Source organism: Phalacrocorax aristotelis, chromosome 16 (genome assembly GCF_949628215.1).
Source record: "Phalacrocorax aristotelis chromosome 16, bGulAri2.1, whole genome shotgun sequence".
Lineage (NCBI taxonomy): Eukaryota > Metazoa > Chordata > Aves > Suliformes > Phalacrocoracidae > Phalacrocorax > Phalacrocorax aristotelis.
Window position 1 is genome coordinate 4,860,067 of NC_134291.1, and position 18,901 is coordinate 4,878,967.

The following is an 18,901-nucleotide window of genomic DNA, read 5'->3' on the forward strand; positions in this document are numbered from 1 at the left end:
GCAGGTGATTTAAGGCTCAACAATGTGTTAAGAAAGGAAAATTAGTGCTGAAGCCTATTACACTAATGAATTCCTTTATGCCTTCAGGTCACTTCCATTTAGTCACAGTTCTTGCTTCAACTCTCAAAATGACAAACTATAACTCTGTGACTGCTTGTGGATTCCCACTAGCCCTGTTTGCCCACCGAATAAGACAGACTAATTGAAACGCCCCTAGTTTTGTGCTTTTATTGCTTTATCTAAATCATCCACCACTTGCTGCAGCTTCTGTAGGCTGGGGTGGACGTTCTCCTCCATCCACTCCTCTACAGTACACTTGTGGAAAACTTGCTCCATAGCTGCTTGGAGGTCTTGCACCACAACATTCCACTTGGAGAGGAGACTAAGCAGAAATCAGAAGGAAGAAACAATCACATTTGCAGCTGAGCTCTGCCTCCGGGGAGGGCTAGCTTACCGGGCCTCTTAAAGGGAGTACAGTCCTTAAAATGACTTTACAGAAAAAGAAGCATCTATTACAAGAGCTCAAAGGACTTGATTTTGTGCAGATGGTAAAAGGTTGATGCTGTTTGTGTTTAAGTGCCATTTATCTTGGCACTTTCCTAATGCAATAACTTTTAAAGTACAGAAATGTGAGCTCAAAAAAACCCATTATACACATTTCAAGTGTAACTGAAACCCACTGTGAGACTTGTTGGGGATTTAATTCTGGTTTTTACCAGCCAGAGTGGATGCAGTTGGATGTTTACCTTATCACAGCAAAAAAAATGTATACATTAGCCATTTAGCATGAACCAGCACCAGCTTTAGGACAAGTTCTCAAAAGCACATGCTGTGACAGGGAGCAGGGGAAAGGGGCCTGGTGTTATTTCAAGCCCAGCCCAGACTGTGGCCCACTTTGGGCTCCGACACGGAAGCGAACAACTGCTGTAAGATGCAGCATGTCTGTTCAGGAGTAACTGCATATACAAGGGAGAGTGTTTCGGAGACCAATTTTGTACTTGTATTCAAAGAATTTGTTCAACAGAAGGCAAAGATAAACAAGTTGTTCTGTTTAAAACCCTATTGTGAGTACTTCATATTGGTTGATTTCCACTGATGCTTTTGAAATTATTTTAGAAAGAGGCAAGGACTCAAAACTGTATGTTGGGCACTTGAGCACCCAAAATATGACAGACTTGATTTCCCCTGTAATGCAAAATAAGTGGTGTTACCTCACTGCATCTGGCTGAAAGTGATGCATTATTATAGGATGAATAATCTTCCTTTTTCTGTGGTAGGGGCTGAACCAACCTGTGACGTATCTGAAAATGAATGTTAGATTGAGCGGTTCTTGAAATAGCAGCGACAAACGTGTTCGTAGGCTGACGGGGAGGGGGGGGATAGGGCTCTAGCTGACCTTCTCCTGCACAGACTGAGATGCTGCTTATGGAGTAAGTAAATTTAAGTCTATGTGTCTTTGGAACTAGCTTGTGGAAGACTGTTCCTGGCAGGCGAGAATAACTGATTATCTGTTGCAATTTAAGTTTCATTTCAAGCTCCTTTTTTTGGTCACCATACCATTAAAAAATTCATTTTTACTTTAAATAGCTTTAAGACTTAATTCAGGAAAGAATTTGATTCTTGAAATAAGGCAGTACACAGTGTTTAGGAATTCTGCTGAAATACTTCAAATCTGCATCCAAGTATTACATTCTGCTGAGGTGTCAATATACAGGGCTGTGATGCCTGAGATGCAGAGCCTGATGTTTGAATCACTTTGCTGGAGTCATGCCCCCCTTTGGGATGATACAGCTCCCCCACACCTGCACGCAGCGTCATAGCATAAACCCTATTACGCAACATAAACCCTATTACCTGTTCCTTTCAAGAAGTTCATCCACTGATGACTTGAGGTAGAAACTAACTTGTGTCACAAGGGGAAGGATGTTGCTCCCAGGAAAGGTCCCCAGGCTTGCGCTGCCCGAAGAGGATCCGTTAGTTTCTGAACTTACCACGCAGCGAGAAGCATCTGAATCCCACAGCTGGGATTTTACCTCATGAAAGTTTCAGTTTCCAGGTTGGACATTCCCAGGAGCTTTTCCACATTTTCTTTAATCTTTTCAGAATAGCCACCTGGCAGAAGAGAATGGAAATAAGTAAAAGGAGCCTCAGTAACCAAAATGTTCTTAAAGAGGGTTTTTCTGGAGTACCCTGCATTGGCTTAGTAGTTCTCCTTGGATGAAGACTTTTTTTAAAGGTAAAATGGAAATAGAACAAGGAAAAAACTTGGGGCGGGAGGAGTACGTTGTCTTTCACGCAGTTGTCTTGTGCTAGGCAAAGCCCTTCCCAGCCATGAGCTTTCCATTCAGGGTGCTGAATATTGTTAGTGCCTTAGTTAAAAATAGGTAGGTTGTGGGTTTTTATTTTGAAAATAAGAAATGCATAAAGACAAAAATAAAAATTCTATTGGCAACAACCTGTGAAGAAACCAGGAACTACAGGGCGTACTTTACCAGTCTACTACCGAGATGAATTCTAAGAAAATCAGTAAGTTAAAACAACTGTGACATGTAAACCAGATCTAAATCTAAATTAAATTAGTCTCATTGATCTACCACTTGTGTGTCAAATCAGTTTCAAAAGCAATTCAGCTTCTTAAGTTTTTTTTAGTATAAGCATGAAGCAGCTTGTGACCATTTACAGGGTATACTACGGCTATTTTTAAATACTTAGGCCAAGAGGCTCCTCTGCTCCTGTACTGCAAACATGCAAGATGTGTAATTTATTGTTCATAATTCTGACATTGACCAGAGAGTCGAACCACCACAAAATACAATAATCCTGTGCCGGCCTTAGGGCAAGGTCACTTCGCCCTTGTGCTAGGCATTAGCTGAGAGAGAATAAAGTGTCACTGTACCATTCTTTAGTGCCTGCAGACATACAGCCAGTGATGGAATTGCCACAGGCAAGAGCTCGCACAAAACAGAGAAGTGATCATACCTAAATAAGGAGACAGCCATTAATTAGACATTTTACTGTTAGAACATACTAAACAAGTGGAAGTGTTAATATTTCAATCACTAAAATTCAAAGAGCTTTAGAAACATCGGTTTCTGTCTCAGAGAAGGGACCTTCTATCTCTGAAGTGCCAAGAATTCCTGTTTTATTAATAAGAACAGATACAAGCCAAATTACTTTCTCAAGCCAAATTAGGGTCAGAAATTGTAATGCAGCTCTCTCATATTCCCTTAGACCTCCTGACTGTTGCATAAAAGCCTTTACTCCTTCATTACATTAACAAACTCCTCTCTTATGCAACCTCATTCTATGTGAATTCACATTAGACACTCAGATACACGCTGTGCATTAACTATGCTGTCTACAAGCAGTCCGAGGTGGCACAAAGTACATTCAAGCCTTCAAATCCAATCTACTATGGTTGGTGGCTGCCAAAACAATTGCTCCTGCCAATTAATGCTGTAGCAGTTGGCTGGAACTCTGAAATCCACCCTTCACAGTCAGCTGGGTGAGCCCAGCAGTAACCAACAGGAAGGACTGCAGGGCTGCGAAGTTCCTTTTAAATTGCCAGCATCCTTGTACATCTTAGGGAGTTTTGGGGTGGAAGTTTGCTTCCATGTGATCCTTGGAACCATTTAAAAGGATGCTCCTTACCTCTGCCAGCCGGTCAGCGCGATACCTTCAAGGACCTCGGCAGGGCTACTGCTTGCCACTTTCAGCCATTGAAGATGGTTTTTTAAATGGTGCCCAATAAGCGTTAGGGACTGATTCACTCCTGTAGCTCCTTTAAAAGCACTCGCAAACCACACCTTGGAGAAGCCACATCTACGATACTTCTCTATGAGATGCACTGAAATAAGACACACAAAACCACTTTTGTGATTCTATACTAGCGCTAGAACGAGAGGAAACGGCCTCAAGCTGCGTCAGGGGAGGCTTAGATTGGGTATTAGGAGAAATGTCTTTCCTGAAGGAGTGGTCGGGCCCTGGCACAGGCTGCCCAGAGTGGGGGAGTCACCATCCCTGGCGGTGTTCAAAAAACATGTCGATGTGGCACTTCAGGGCATGGTTTAGGAGGCCTGGGGGTGCTGGGTTGGCAGCTGGACTTGATGATCCTAGAGATCTGTTCCAACCTTAGTGATTCTGTGATTCTCCTTACAGGACAAGCTTCTCCCCATTTGCAGCGTTGACTGTAATGCTCCAATTAAGAGCAACCCAGGTCCAGTGGCAACAGGCTGCTGAGCCATGTCCCATCAAGTCCTGAGCATCAGCAAGGATGGGAGAGTTGACATCCTTTCTAAGCAGCCTGTTTTGGGTGACTGCCCTCCTATTTTCATGTGTCCAGTTACTGTATTCCATCCCTTGTTTGCTAAATTGCTTCAACGCTAAGAATCACGGGCATGTAACGAGCATGTGCAACATGTGACAGCTGATTCTTCTTCCAACAAAGAAATATTTGTATACGTGTTAGATGCCTGACTGGAGGGAGCTTTTAGGAGATATTCCTTTGAGTTCTATAGATGTATGAAGCCTTGAAGCTCCATGGTCAACATGGAGCTATCTGCTCCCACTGGTTTTAATGCAAGGAGAGTTCATGTAACAGTGCTTGTGAAAAACCTCTCAATCCCCCATCAGTGATTCCATAGCCCTATTGAAAAAAATTAAGCAGCAGACAATTCAAGTCCTTTATAGGAGAAGCATAAATAGAAAAAGAAAATAAAAAGAAAAATAATAACAGAAATAATAGCAACTATTATGTGAAATCAAACCAGGACTATGTTTACGCTACTAAAGCAATAAAAAGCAATTTAACAAAACCAAAATTCTTTTGGGTCTGACTAAGCTATGTTTTAATCATACTATATTGTTTTGGCTGTTTTGCTTAACAGGTAACAGAGCTCTCTGCTGCTAAGGGGCTCAGCAGATAAGTACAAACCTTTGCCCTCCACGTCGAGGTCTGCTGCGTAGTCCCAGATCATCGGCTGCACAAGCTGTGGGACCCCAGACTCTGAAAAGAACAAATTTTTTCTAAGTAATGGACAAGAGCCAATTAACTGTGAGAACTAAGTACATATTGTTGGTGCGGTAACACATGAATAGAATAACTACAGCTTGTCACTAGAATTCTTCATTTGCAGCTGAAGTGCCCATGGGCATTTTCAGCCTGGCCAGGGCTTTGAACGTGTGGGTTCATGTGCCAGGGGCCACTAAGTCCCTAGACATCTTGAGACCACTGATATGGATCAGCAGTGACAATTCATCGGAGACCCCATTCATCCCATGCCCATGCTATTCTTAGTCCCTTGAATCTGTCAGTATGCCTGCTGGGTTGAACCGGTGGACCTGCAAACTGTACACACGAGATTTCAGCTAAATTCAAAGGAAGCATTCACCCTTTAAGCCAGAGATTGAGCTGTGTTTGCACAGAACTGAGCTTTTCAAGATGCCTTTGAAGTACAAAAAAAGATTTAGGTTTAGCCTCAAATCCCTTTATAATCAACTCCCTGACTAGTTTTAAACATGAGAAACCAACCTCTAGAGAAATTGCAGTAAATTATACAGAAATCCACTATTTTAACTGCATCCCATTTTAATCTGTGTAGTCTACGATTGCCTGTGGCAGTCCAGTCCCACCTAGCTAGATGCTGTGCTGCTCCTGTAGAAACTGCAGGGGCCCTTTCTGCATTCTTTTGGATGATTTCCCACTGTTAAAGCCATGAATAGCTCAGTCACTGCTGGCGGAGCTCTTCATGGTATTGTCTAAATCTGCTTAGAGCAGACACATAAGGTGGCTCTGAAAATGCCGGGACTCTGCCTATGTTACGACTATTCAAATTTCAGAAGTGGTTTCATATTTTTCAACAAACAAGCCTCGTGACGTCAAGGTCTTGGAGCTATCCCACAACCCGGTATCAGAGCTCCTCACCATGTGCACTGTGATCACTTACACTGTCAAAGATCCTCACAGGGTCACAGCTTCTCCGTGTGAGTCTGCACCACTGGAATCAGATGCTGCACAGAGCAACAACTGATGTAAAAGGTGGTGAAAGGCATACAAGTTTAGGCTGAGACCACAAATGCTAATAGGCTTTTTTATTAATGTGCAAAGAAAGAATTGATGGCAACCACTGCATGACGACTGTTCTGTTTGTCACTGTGTACCACCAGATGGAAAACTAAAGCGTACGTGTTGAGACTTGCCCATGGTCACACAGAAAGTCTGTGACGTAGCCAAGGACTAAATGTCTCTACTCTGTAGTCTAATGGATCATACCCCAACTATTCTTAGATTCCTTCTTTTCATTATTTTCATCTGCCAACCAATCTGGTTGTGTAGACATTTTTGTACGCTACAAACTATGACTCACCCCATTGTTGGTCACACACCTGCCAGCGTTTCCTCACTCATCCCTCGGAGCATATCATCCCACACGACGGGCGTCACAGCAGGGTAAGACGAGACCACACAACTTGCTACTGCTTTTATGTGGGATAAGCACAGCTTCTCTGGAGTGTTGTCTGGTTGCTGCAGCCACTGCTTTGACTCCTCTCCTTCGCCAAGGTAGTAGACCTGAAACATCAAAAAAGTAATCCTGACTTCTTTTATAGGGATAGGGGGACTGAGTTTGAGACAGTGTCATGAAATCATACAACATTCAAAACCTATTGCAAAGATACGACACGCTGAGTGGGCGTATTAAAAAGCCTCAGTGTTGAAGACACTGCAAGCATTTATATCAGCCTGCAGGAGACGGTGGCCCTGACTAAGTGCATCACGTAAGGGAATTTTCCTATAGGAACTAGAATATAAACAGAATAATTAAAGCATGCTGTACTTGTCGTCGGAAGGTTTGTCCTTGGAAGTAGCGCTCACCAGTTTTACTCAGTTCAAATCTAGCAATCCATAAGGTCTTGAACTCTGTGAAATGATATTCCCATCTTGGGGAAGGAGATCATTTGCATGTGAATCTAGAGGTGACTGGGGGGCATGTCCAAGAGTAGCCCCAGCATGCTTGGTCCTATGCAGAGAGTGGATTTGGGCCTGTTAAGCTGGATGTGCACTTAAACTCTCTGTTGTTTTAGAGCAGGTTTTATTTTAAACACGTTTATTCCACATAAATAGTACTTTGCTTTATAAAAGCTTGCAAGTCCCTATCTTACCTTGCCACCTGTTCCCAAACAACAGGATTCAAAATGCTAAACTAGTGTCAGTAGTTAAGGAAATCACAATGAATTTTAGGGATCTGCGTGCCATAGGGTTGGTTTTAAGAAATCCTGAGAGAGGAGAAAACTGAAGGTTCTCCTCCTCAAGGAGACAAACTATCAAGAGGGAAAAAACCACCAAACTCCCACCTCCTACCACAAATGGCTTACTTTGAATGGGTTGGCCAGAACAAGGATCTAACATCTCACATCAAAACTCATGTGATTCTTAATAAATACCTCCAACTGGTATCTCACTTGAAATACTCACACGACCTAAAACCAAACGCTAGGTTAGCATTAAGAAACTGCTTTCAATTCTTTTGATATTATACTCAGATCAACAGAAATGACATCCTGTGCAACTGGAAAAATTTACTTCAAAATTACTTCTCTACACTGGCTCGAATTGGCATTTTCTGTCCCCCAAATCCTACCCAAACATGGCCTGGGCACCACTGAAATGCAGAAGGCTGGGCCCTTACCATCATTCCTCACAAAAACCCCATTCCTGGCTCAACAGAAGTCCCACCTCATCACATCCGATGTGAAACCATTTCACGTCTTCGTGCAGTGCCATGACCTGGTCAATCATGGCTTTGACCAGTGCCCGCGACTCCTCCTTGTGTGGGTTGAGGGCATTGGGAAACATCTTCACCTCCCGGAGATGAGCAAACTCTTTGTGCTTCAGCACAAACTGCAAGAGAAAGGAAAGCTCGGGGAACCACCACAGAATGAAGGGGACAGCCATGTCCTCTTGTGTCACCAGGGCTCTGCTGACAGTCGTCCTGCTGAACCCGGGGTTTTGGCCGTGGGCGAGCAGAGGGGTCAGCAGGAGGCCCCTTGCCGCGGTGGCACAGGCAGGAGGGGCACGGCTGCTCTCCACGGTGCCGCGAGGGTCGCCGACCACAAAACCCTTCATGGCTGAGTGAAACGGGGGGTCAGCGCAGCGGCATCCCGGCGTCCGGAGCATGCCGCTGACGGGAGCTGGATAACCGGAGGTACGATGGAGGCTTCCCAGCCAAAGCCACCCCCCCGCACCGCCGGCGCCGCTCGCCCAGCCCAGCGCTCCCAGGCGCCGAAAGCGCGCCGCCGCCCGCCGGGCGCTCACCTCCATGTGCCCGAAGGTCTGCACCAGCGGCACCACCTCCAGCCGCTGCGCCCTCGCCTGGCTCAGCGCCGCCCGCACCTCCCCGGGGCTGCGGGGGGAGAGCGAGGCCTCAGGGCGCGGCCCGGGCCGGCGGCGCGGCCCCCCGGGCCCTCCCCGGGCGGTACCTGTAGGCGTGCGGGGCCCGCAGCGGCTCCAGCGGCCCCGACCAGGGGAAGGTGTCCTCGTACTCCAGCAGCAGCCCGGTGGCGCCCAGGGCGCGGAGCAGCGGCAGCACCTGAGGGGCGGGAGGGGACAGCGAGCGCTGGGGCCGGGCCGGGCCGGGGCGGGGAGACCCCTCCACCCACCGCCGGCGCCGGCACCCCCTCACCTCCGCCAGGTAGGAGGCGCGGGGCGGGGCGCCCTTCATGTCCAGGTGCACCAGCCGCCGCCGCGGCCCGCCCGCGGCCGCCATGCCCGCTCCCTCCACGCCCGCCTCATGCCGCCGCTCCGGCCTCGATTGCTCCCGACTGCGCGCTCGGGGCTGCCCGCGGCACCGCCGGTCCGCATCGATTGCTTTGCCCTCCCGCCGCCGCCGCGGTACCCCGGCACAAAGCGCTTGGCCGCATCCCTCTGCCCCGGCTCTGGCGGCTCCCGCGCCGCCGGTGAGGTCCCTCCGCCCCGGAATGGATTGCGCCTGTTTGCCTGAAGCGTTTCTGCTCGGCGGCCGATTGCTTTTCCCTGGCAGGCGGGCGCAGCGGGCCGAGCGCATCGCTCCGTTCCGGCGGGCGCGATGGCTCCGCAGCGGCGGGCGGCGCCGCGGGGCCCCGAGAGCGGCGGGACGGCGGCTGGGCCGGACCGCGGGGGCCGCCGCCGCCACGGCAGGTACCTGTGGGGGCCGGGGCCGGGGCCGGATGCGCGGGGCCGGGGCTGGGCGCGCGGGGCCGGCAGCCCCCGCCGGCCGCTGTCCTTCGCGGGTGGCGGCGCCCAGGCCCGGCGGCTGAGGGGAGCGCCGCCGGCTCATGCTGGAGCGCCTGTGGGAAGGCGGCCTTTGGCCTCCGGGCGCGGACGAGGGATAAAATTTTCGCGTGTTTATAAATACGTCCGTGTGTCCTCGAAAGGAGGGGCGCCGTGCCAGCCCTTGAGCGGGGGCTCCCCGGGGCACGGCCGGGAACGGTCCTCCCCGGCCGGGAGCCTGTCCGTCGCTTACGTGGGGCTGTCGCTGTGCTCCCTCCTCAGCGCCAGGAAGAGCAGAGGCCAGCAAGAGTCGCCGTGGAGGTGGCTGAAGGCCGCGCTTCTCCTCTCCTCGGCTGCCGTCGGGGGCCTCCTGAGCTGGAGCTGCCTGAGCGCCGAGGACGGGGTCACGGAGGTGCTGGCCCACCGCCGAGAGAGCCTGCGCGACAGGTTCGTTGAGATCCCCTGCTCTGAGGACTACGACAGCCACAAAAGATTCGAAGGTATTTGCGTAGGGTTGTCTGAAGCAGGGTGCGGCAGCCTTCAGAGGACCATAACAGGCTGACTGCTGTCCTAAGTCTGTTAAAATAAACATGTGCCGCAAAACTCTTGCGTTTCTAGCAACCACCTGGTCACTGTGTGTATTGTTTAAATCCCCACATGTTTGTGCCTCTTGGGCCGGCCCAGTTGTTGTATCTGAGAGGTTTTTCTGCCCTTCCTACATAATTCTCTTCTGAAACTGCTTTGCCCAGGCTGTGTGAAATAAACCTTTTCCTAAATCTGCTTCTAGTGTCTTTTCATGCTCTGACTCCTGTGGTGAATTTGTTACTGGTAAATACCATACAGGGTGTGGAGTGGAATTGATTTAGGACATTGTGCCGTTAGCATGTGGTAATGGCATAAACGGCAGCTTCTGATACACCTGTGCTGAGACGTGTGTGCGGGCAGCTTTTGATGCTGCCTGCGAAGCATTTCTCCTCTGTCTTTTTCTTTCAAGTGAGCCTGTTTTCTGTCAAATTGGTGTTTGTCTCCCCTGGCACTTATTTCTTTAGGGTGTTGATGTTGACCTTTTAGAGAAATGGAAGATTTTAATCTTCTCTGCTGAAGAGTGGTGAGAAAATTGCAGCTTGCATGGATAAGCTAAGCTGATGTTCTTTTTCAGATTTGCAAAGTGTATGTTGATGAATGTTTTGAACCGGTACTGCTGCCAGCGAGCAGCGCTGCTCTTGCATTTTGTCAGCCTACCTGTAAGTCTAGCTGTGTGTTGACTGATAAGCTGTTGTATAAAAAAAAATAAAATTTCTGAGTTAGCTTTTAGCTAAATCAGTTGTCTTGTCAGCCACATAACAAACCAGATAAAACACTTGCTCGCACAAAGCTGGAGGCAGTGTGGAGGCTGGAAGAAGCTGCTTGGAGCTGAGGAAGAACAAAGATGATCAAAGGGCTGGAGAACCTGCCCTGTGAGGAAGGTCTGAAGGAGCTGGATTTTTTCCCTGCAGAAGAGAAAGCTTGGGGGAACCACATCACAGTGTTCCAGTATTAAAGGGCAGCTACAAAGAGGATGGAGGCTCTCCCTTCACAAGGAGCCACGTGGAGAAGATGGGGCTAGGGGTATGAGGTGCGCTGGGTGAGTTTTCATCTTTATAGAAGAAATACATTTTTTAGAGAGAACAGTAAATCACTGGAGCAACCTCCCCGGGAATGCAGAGCCCCTGTGACTGGAAGTTTTCAAGATGCGATTGGATAGGGTGTTAGATAATCTCATCTAGGCTCCTTTTCCTATAAAAAGGCTGGACCAGGTGATCTTTTGACGCCCCTTCCAACTTGAGCTGTTCTACGATTCTGACTTCCTATGATCTCTAACTTCCAGTGCTAATTCTGGTAGAAAGCCTGGATGTGGTGTCCCAAAGCTGTGGAGGTAATTTCCCCAGCCCTCTTCAGGTGGCTGGTGCTGTTGGTTGAAAGGCTTGTAACATAAAACATAAGTTTGTGTAGTCTGTAGTTGGTTCTTCCTCAGTGCTGCTGTTGTAGCATCTCATTTGATAAGGTTTTGAAGGATTCTTCCCATATGTTACTGAGGCCAGCAAAACTGCTGCTGGCGAGCTACCAGGAAGAGAACTTCCTCAGGAGAGGGATTTTTTGACTGAGCACATGAAAACATATGTTCTAACTTTTTTGTAATTACTACAAGGAGAAACTGCTTCTGGCTTTATTTGCATAGCACCAAGGCCAGAGACAACTGCAGCCAGTGTTGCCACAGATTTGGTAGTTATGACTGAACTAAGGCTAAAACTCTGCGTCTGCTACTAGGGTTTTTGCTTATCAAAAGAAACCTCCAAACCCAACAAAACCTTATTTTTCCCTTCCCTGGTTTGCAAGAGGATTTTTCTGAGCTGTGGACTTGTGGTCTTGGCAAGCCCATTGGTTATTCCTTCCATCATAAGGAAGGCGAGAACTTCAAGGATGTCTCTGCCCAGGAAGAGGAACAGATGTCTTCTCTATTCTTGGGGAGCAAGCTTGGCAAACACTAACTGCAGGGCAAAGCATGACCTCTCTTGGCTTTGTGTGAGAATGACTGACATGGCTAGCATCAGCCCAGGAGGAAGAAAGGGGAGTCATCTTGTGGGAGTTTCTATTCCTCCTTTCTAATTAGATGTTTGCTGAATGCTGCTGCTTAACTTATGTGATTGATTTTGGTTTTTAGCAGATGATTTTACATCTGTTCCCCTGTACTATGCTTTCAGAAAGATATCAGTGGTATCAGAAATGTGTGAACATCTGTGTTGTTAAGTGGTTAACTGAAGTCGTGCTGTGAAAATGGAACTTTGCTCTCGTTTTTTAGCTCTTGTCTCCTGCTCGGTGCCCACGAGAGGGTGGTGGTGAGCCATTGAGCCTTGCTGTCCCGTCAAAGCTGGCCTCTTGCTCCCTGTGTTACTGATAGCTTAGTGAGGCAGTAAATGTGGATTACGGTTCTCTGCCAAACTGGATTCACTCCGGAACTTTAGTCACTTTGTTGGAAGTAGCTTTCTATCACTCAATAGCTTTTAATTCTCTGTCTTTACTCTGGCTTGACATCCACAGCTGCTGGCTCTGTGTCAGAAGGAGGCACATTCCTATCATCACTTGGTGTTTGATGCTGAGCTGTAAAGTTTCCACAGCTAAGATGAACTTTTATTTATGCACCTGTCCCTGCTTCAGACTGAACTAGTGCAACTGAGCTTCCAGTTTGCTTCAGATGAGATGGTAGTTGGTGTCACAGAGAAGTGGTTTTATTTTCATAGCGCTGCCTGCCAGTAAACCTGCTTCATACAGCAATAATGCGTTGCTTTTCAGAGGCCAAGCACTTAACATTATATTTGCAGAAGATAGGGTGTTCTGTGAGCACAGTCTCATCTGCGTTCTGAACCCTGTGGCCAAACCTTGGCTATTTCTGCTGTCTTGAGACACAGTTAACTCCTTAAAACTCCTGTGGCTACTAGCATGTCTGATGCAACTCTTACGTAGTCTCTTATGCGTGCTGACATATTGTGTCAGTGTACAAAGCATCAGTAGTCGCTGCCCAGGAGACAGCTTTAAGATGCTTTTTAAGAGACTAGATCAGTGGATGTGGAAAGCAGAGAAGTCTGTGAGCAGTGAAGGAAAAGGTCTAGCACCTAGACTGCTGGTGTGGTTATGGAGATGACATCCAATAAAGCTTTGTCTCCTCTTGTTCTGTTTTAAGATTGTATTAAGTGGGCATCATGATGGAGCTTTTTTCCTCATATGAATCATCTTGGTGTCAGCAGCCTATGGTGCTTGGGCAAGTACCAATTTAAGTAGAAGGCAAAGCTGCAGTTTAGGCGCTTGAGCATTCTGTTTCCTGTGCATTGAATAGGAACAGGGACCATAGCGGGTATGTGTGGTTTTGCATGATTTGGTATGCTCCTCCTTTACCTTGATTGAAAAATCTCTTGGATCCGAAGCAGAGTGCCATATTATATAAGTGAATGATTCCATGTCTACTAGGCATAAATTTGTGGAAGCTACTGGGTACTTTGTAATACTAAGCTGAATTTCTCTTGAGTGGAGATTATCCAAGTATGCTTTTAACACTTCAGTGCTCCCACGTACAAAGATGTACAAACAAAGATGACTAATTTCTTAATGCTAAAATTGTTTTCAAACAAACAGACTGTTCTGATTTTTTTCCTTAGCATCATCCTAAGTAAGTCATGTTTATGACTTACTCTTGGTACCTGAGTGACTTCACGCTGGACTACGTTTTTCTTCTCAGCTGGAAAAGCTGCTGCTGTCACCTTCAGAACACCTCCTGCTTCCAGTACTGTCTGTGCCAGTTCTTTGGCAGAGACCCTAGACACGTAGCAATTGTCCCAGGTAACGCTGTAGGTCTGCCAAATCTGGACTCTCCAGTACCCACCTTTCCAAAAGGTTAAGGTCTGTGCTGTTGTTTGCAGCTGGAAATAGAGGGCACAAATCTCTTCTGAAATCGGAAGTGTTTGCTGATGTCCTTTTTGCGGAATGTCTTACAAAGGAATATCTGTTCAAACAGGTTTGTCCTGGAGTATTGACATTCTCCTTTGAATTTACTCTTTCCCGCTTCTTCTCTCCTTTAACATCAGCTTTCCCTTGTCTCTAAGACAACTTTGTTTGCCTTTCGAGCATTAAAGAGACCTTTTCAATTGCAGAAGGATAGCAATTCCCCTTTTCTTGCCTCTATTAACCAAGAGGGCTTCCTTGTTTTACTGTGTTCAGCTTTCTCTGAACTCCTTAAAATCTTACTTTTCTATCAGCCTATTAACCTCAGCCTATTAACCTCAGCCTTTTTAATCTTGTTTTTTAAGAGGACTACAAAAAAGCATACTGCCAATATCCAAACTTGTGCTTCATGACATTGTTGACATCTTTATACCCAACAGAACGTTGGATACAGTGTCGGGGTATATGTTATGTGATTTGTGATTGATTAATATTGTTCTGCAAATCTCTGAGTGATTCTTATGGTTACTAACAAAATGTTTGGTAAGGTTTTTTCAGTTCTGGGAACCCAGATTGGTTCCTCTTTGGCTCTTTTCTACATGCATCTGAGTTTAAAATTGGGTGCTGGAAGCTGTTACTGCCTCAGCCATCTGTCTCACTCTTTGGGTGAGTATTTGCTAGCCTGGAGGCAGAGATGTCTTATCCCTGTCAATTGGCTTCTGAGATGCTCTTCAGCCTGGCATTGAAAGGTGAATAACTGATTTTAATCTGCCACTGCTGGAAGTATGATGGAGCCTTTAAGGCACAGCAACATAAAATGTGTACATTTTTGTTAGGGCAGACAACAAATAGTTTGCAGCGTTTGCTGGCTACTACTTGTTGCTTTTCAGAGCTGCTAGGTCAAATACTCCAAAGGAATATAGCATTTCCAAAGCTTGCAATTTTTTTTTTCCAAGACCTGCGGTGTTCAGCTTGCAAATTGGTGGTTCTTGGAATTGAGATTGAAAAATGCAAGAATTTCCACAAAATCTGGGCCTGGCCTTTCTGGTTGCAGAAGGGATATTTACAGTGTGCCTGAAACGTGGCACAGAAGCATCCCTCCCCTCCCAAATTTGTAACTTAGAACAACTTTCTGCCTATAGAGAGAGCTCTTGTGGGTTTTTGTTGGTTTGAATTCTGTACCTTTGGGGCTGGCACTGTATTGCAAAATGTTTTTCTGTAATATGTAAAGCACCTGCAGGTTGCTGCCAGAATTTTTAATTTTTATGGTGCTTTTTTTTTTATATCAAGGCACCACAGTTTCTCATGAATGATATGTTTTGATTCTGCTCCCTTCTTTGGCTCACAGGCGCAAGAGGAGAAAAGTGGGCTGGGGGAGCAGTGGTTCTGGTTCATTCTTGTCATGCTGCTGGGTTCTGTGCTGACATTGATAAATGGATGCTTAAGAATGTAATCTCTAGCATTATTTTAGACTGCTACTTTCCTAGGTCTAACCTTCAAATAAGTTAGTGTGTGCCTCCTGGAATCTGAATCTTGAGCTGACTTCAGCGAATTGTTGCTGGGTAGTCAGAAAATGCAGTGAATTATCAGGGTTGTAATCCAGTTGGTTTCTTGACCTTGATCTGTGTTTAAAGTCTGCTTGGTGTGGGTGCCTTTGACTTCAGTTTAAACATACATCAAACAAGGGACTCTTCTTTTCCTAAGCAAGGAAGCAGAGTGTATAATGGGGTATGTGGTTGTCAGAACTCAGCCTGTTCACCCAGACATCTCTTTCTCATTGCTTCTCTCTTCTTGAAACACTGGTGTAATTAGAGGGCTATATCAGGGTATACCCAGAATGATGAAGTAGAAATTCCTACAAAGCACTTGGTGCTGTGGCAAAATTTCTCATTCTGTCAGTCTGTGGCTATTGTTATCATTAGTTGCTTTTGATCAGAACAGACGGACGCTTTTGACTTGGATGGGTGGATTGATTGATTTATTTCCAGGATTCCCCCCCTCCTTGTATTCTGATGTGCAAATAATTCTGAAGAGGAGCTCAGTTCAGCAACAGCAAGTGTATTGGCAGATGTCAGAAAATGCACTTGTCCCAACTTTTCTGTGGCTTTACATCTATATATGGATCTTGCCCAGAAAAGTGCCAAGTGTGACATCCCAAGGTCTTTGGTGGCTCAGAATTGTCCCTATTTCTGCTTGCCTGAAGGTGGCTGTGGGCCACAGCTCTAATTTCATAAAACTTTCATATATTTACCTGGAACTCCTACTGCTGGCTCTTCCACCACCCCCCCACCACCCCCCCGCTTTTAAAATTACATGTTAGATTTCTTAGCAATGACTTTTAAGATACTTTTTTATATATATGTCCAAGATGTGTGCTTCAAGACACTTTTGTGCAAAGTCTCCTATAAAAAGCTCCCCTTCCAGGTATATTTGTACAGATACCCCATACAGAATGTTATTTGCTTCCTTTTGACTTGTGGTTGGGGGTTGTTGAGCAAATCTGAAATATGCTTCTCTTATTCTCCTGGCAGTACAGTTGGAACATTCAGATTCACTGCCTTCTTGTTACCATTGCTTTTCCAGTGGCTTTCAGTGGACAAATACAATGGTTCTTAGTGCTTGACTACAGGAATCTGTTAATGAACGGCATGATTTAGGGTTGAATACTGGAACATAAGTTAAATTCAGTTCTTTGTGTTAATACATGAAATAGCATGTTATTGATTCTACCTAAAGATCCTACACCTGTTCAGGAACCCTTGTTAGTAGTAGTAACTTCTTCATGGGTTGAACTGTTTGTGTTCTAACCAAATTTTTCAGTTTTTCTTTCGTCAAGTAGTGATTTCACTCCCGCCTGAGTGGCACTCTCTCTTTTCTGTTATTAGCATGGTGGTGCTCTCGTGTTATGTCGACTGCAGTCTGCATCCAAGAATGTCATGTCTTCTGCATCTCATTTTTCTCCAGGACAATGGAGTTTTCTTTATCCTGCTGAGACTGTTGGGATTTGGGACAGAACTCTTTCTGTGTTGTGTATTGTACCTAGGAGCGGTGTGTACTGGACCTTTGTCCAAGGTGAAGACTTACTTGGACTGTAATAGAAAACATTTTGTATAGGGACGCATATTAAGGGGGTTTAGCTGCTGGAGATCTTGGCTGTTTTTTGGAGCTGTCAGCCTGAGATGGAAGGATCCATGTGGCACTGCTGAGCTTTCCAGTTCTTGTTCTGCCTGTCTGAAGGCTAGAATAGAGTGTGCAAGATTAAATCATCTAACATAATCTTCCTTTCAGAGACCAGTTATATAAACAGGAACTTTTGTTTTCACTGCTGCACTTGGGAAGAAGGGGAGAAAATCACTGGATCTCTCTGTCTTGCTGCGTGTACACTGAGATACAGATATGTCTGAAATCGCCTTACTAAACAAAGGCCATCATCTGTAGCTCAAAGTGGTAGATGTGCAAAGGAGCGTCAGTAAGTCAAGTTTGTAACAAATTGTGAAGACTTGTAACAAACTTAAGGTTTCTAGGCATTATTTTCAGATGAACAGGAAAAGTAGGTTTTTTTGAAGGCATTTAAAGGTTTTAAATGCACAGTATTGCTGTGCATTTTGCTTAATCTAAGCACTGGAGGCTCTGGGTCGTGCATGACAGCCTCGTCTCCGGTGGCTGGGCTACTCTGGGTATTGAGATTCATTCCTTTTACATCACCTCCATTCTGTTGAATTGCATTATGGATATAGCAGGAAATAACCTGTCAGTTTGTAATTCCCCTGAATTCCACCAGCCAGTCATGGGGGGGGAAAGTGATGTAGCTTTTCTGGGGACTTGAATCTGTGCAGAGGCAACAGTGACATTGGCTGGTGTCTGATAGTGGTGCAAAACACATCAAAAAGGAGGAGTAACTTTCTTGTAGTTTAAGCAATGTAAAATATTCTGAGATTGCCAATATCCCTTCTGAATGCTATGAATGTGGAAGGGGAGTGGGAAGATGTTAACAGAGATTTGAACTTTTTTGAAATATGATCTTTTCTTTTTTTCTTTCTCTTTGTGTTCCAGGGTGCACTCCTAGAAAGTGCGGAAGGGGTGTGACCGATGCAGTAATCACAAGGGAAGAAGCTGAAAGAATCCGTAGGTAACTTTTCTTTTAGCTCTTAGCTTTCATGAGCACTTACTTTAATGACAGTGTGCCAATGTTTAAGGTGTAGCACAAAGCTCATTAGCTGAAGGAGGATGGGTAAAACTGGTTAAAATATTAAACTCTTTTTTTAAAAGCCATTTTACATTTTTGCTGTAGTGGAGGCAGTTCTCTTTCATACATACAGAGTCTGCCTAGCTCTGTGGGGCGTGAGCGTGGTAGAGAAAAAAGGAACATGAATTATAAGTTTTAAAGGATTTTTACTTGGCCTTCTGTTCCATTTGGCCTTTAAAAGCGCAATAAAACAACATAAGCCTCCTTTCAGCTGAGTCTCTTTCTGGGTAATCATGAGCTAGTGCTGACCCTGTTGTCCGCTAAGTGGTGAGTTTTAATCAAATAGTATTGGATGCTGTCAAATTACGCTGTTAGAGGAGTTATCAGCCTCTTTAAGCGTAATTTACACTTGATAATCATGTGAGGCATATGCTTCAAGCATTACAGTGATGTGCAGCTTGTGTAAGTGCTTTGTTCACTAGTGGGGCACCCACTCTGTGATCTCAAATTCAGTTGGGCTCCTGATTTTGATGCAGTGTTTCTGCATTGTATGGGTTTACTTGTGCTGCCCCTAAGAATCAAGATCTGGGGGCTCTTATGTTGAATCTTACTTGGCCAGAATGTGTTTGAAAGATAATTTTGGTTTTTTTTGGGTAGGGGGTTGGGATTTTTGGAAGGGGGCTACAAGCTCAGAAGTGTTCTGCGCCATAGACTTATTTTCATGACAGGCTGCAAGATTGTTTCAACTAAATGGCAGCTTCGTAACTCAGTCAGGTTATGTCTGATGCATCAAATAACGCTACTGAAAAGTTACATGTTGTAAATAATGACATTAAAGGACAAAGAAATCAGACTTCAGTTCTCACCTGAGGTTATTGTTTTGCCTGCAGAATAGCAGAGAGGGGACTGTCCTTGGGAGGATCTGATGGAGGGGTGAGCAGTGTCCTGTTACTTCTTACATTCTTTTACTGCCAAGGCAAGATTATAAATGCATTTTT

The 18,901-nt window shown here is 45.7% G+C and overlaps 2 protein-coding genes across 4 annotated transcripts in view; one reads left to right on the plus strand and one right to left on the minus strand.

Annotated features, from left to right (window-relative positions):
* Positions 1-209: 209 nt before the first annotated feature.
* Positions 210-9,059, minus strand: HEXD (hexosaminidase D). Of its 2 annotated transcripts, XM_075111066.1 has the most exons (12): positions 8,679-8,999; positions 8,476-8,585; positions 8,312-8,399; positions 7,733-7,897; positions 6,385-6,568; positions 4,934-5,005; positions 3,652-3,847; positions 2,897-2,979; positions 2,034-2,112; positions 1,855-1,956; positions 1,212-1,301; positions 210-382 (listed from the first exon to the last, which is right to left on the minus strand). In XM_075111066.1, exons 1-12 carry the CDS (start codon positions 8,760-8,762, stop codon positions 214-216), a joined length of 1,422 nt encoding a protein of 473 aa, XP_074967167.1. In that variant the 5' UTR covers positions 8,763-8,999; the 3' UTR covers positions 210-213. The 2 variants fall into 2 exon arrangements, with proteins under 2 accessions (XP_074967167.1, XP_074967169.1); XM_075111068.1 differs by having other exon boundaries at positions 8,476-9,059.
* The window catches only part of OGFOD3 (2-oxoglutarate and iron dependent oxygenase domain containing 3), a 46,942-nt gene continuing 37,054 nt past the window's right edge, over positions 9,014-18,901 (plus strand). The window contains exons 1-4 of one of the 2 annotated variants that reach the window (XM_075111069.1): positions 9,014-9,172; positions 9,527-9,744; positions 17,771-17,846; positions 18,794-18,836. In XM_075111069.1, the coding sequence (XP_074967170.1) occupies positions 9,081-9,172; positions 9,527-9,744; positions 17,771-17,846; positions 18,794-18,836 (429 nt within the window). In that variant the 5' untranslated portion in view covers positions 9,014-9,080. The remainder of the gene's footprint in view (positions 9,173-9,526; positions 9,745-17,770; positions 17,847-18,793; positions 18,837-18,901) is intronic. The other variant, XM_075111070.1, reaches the window with a different exon arrangement.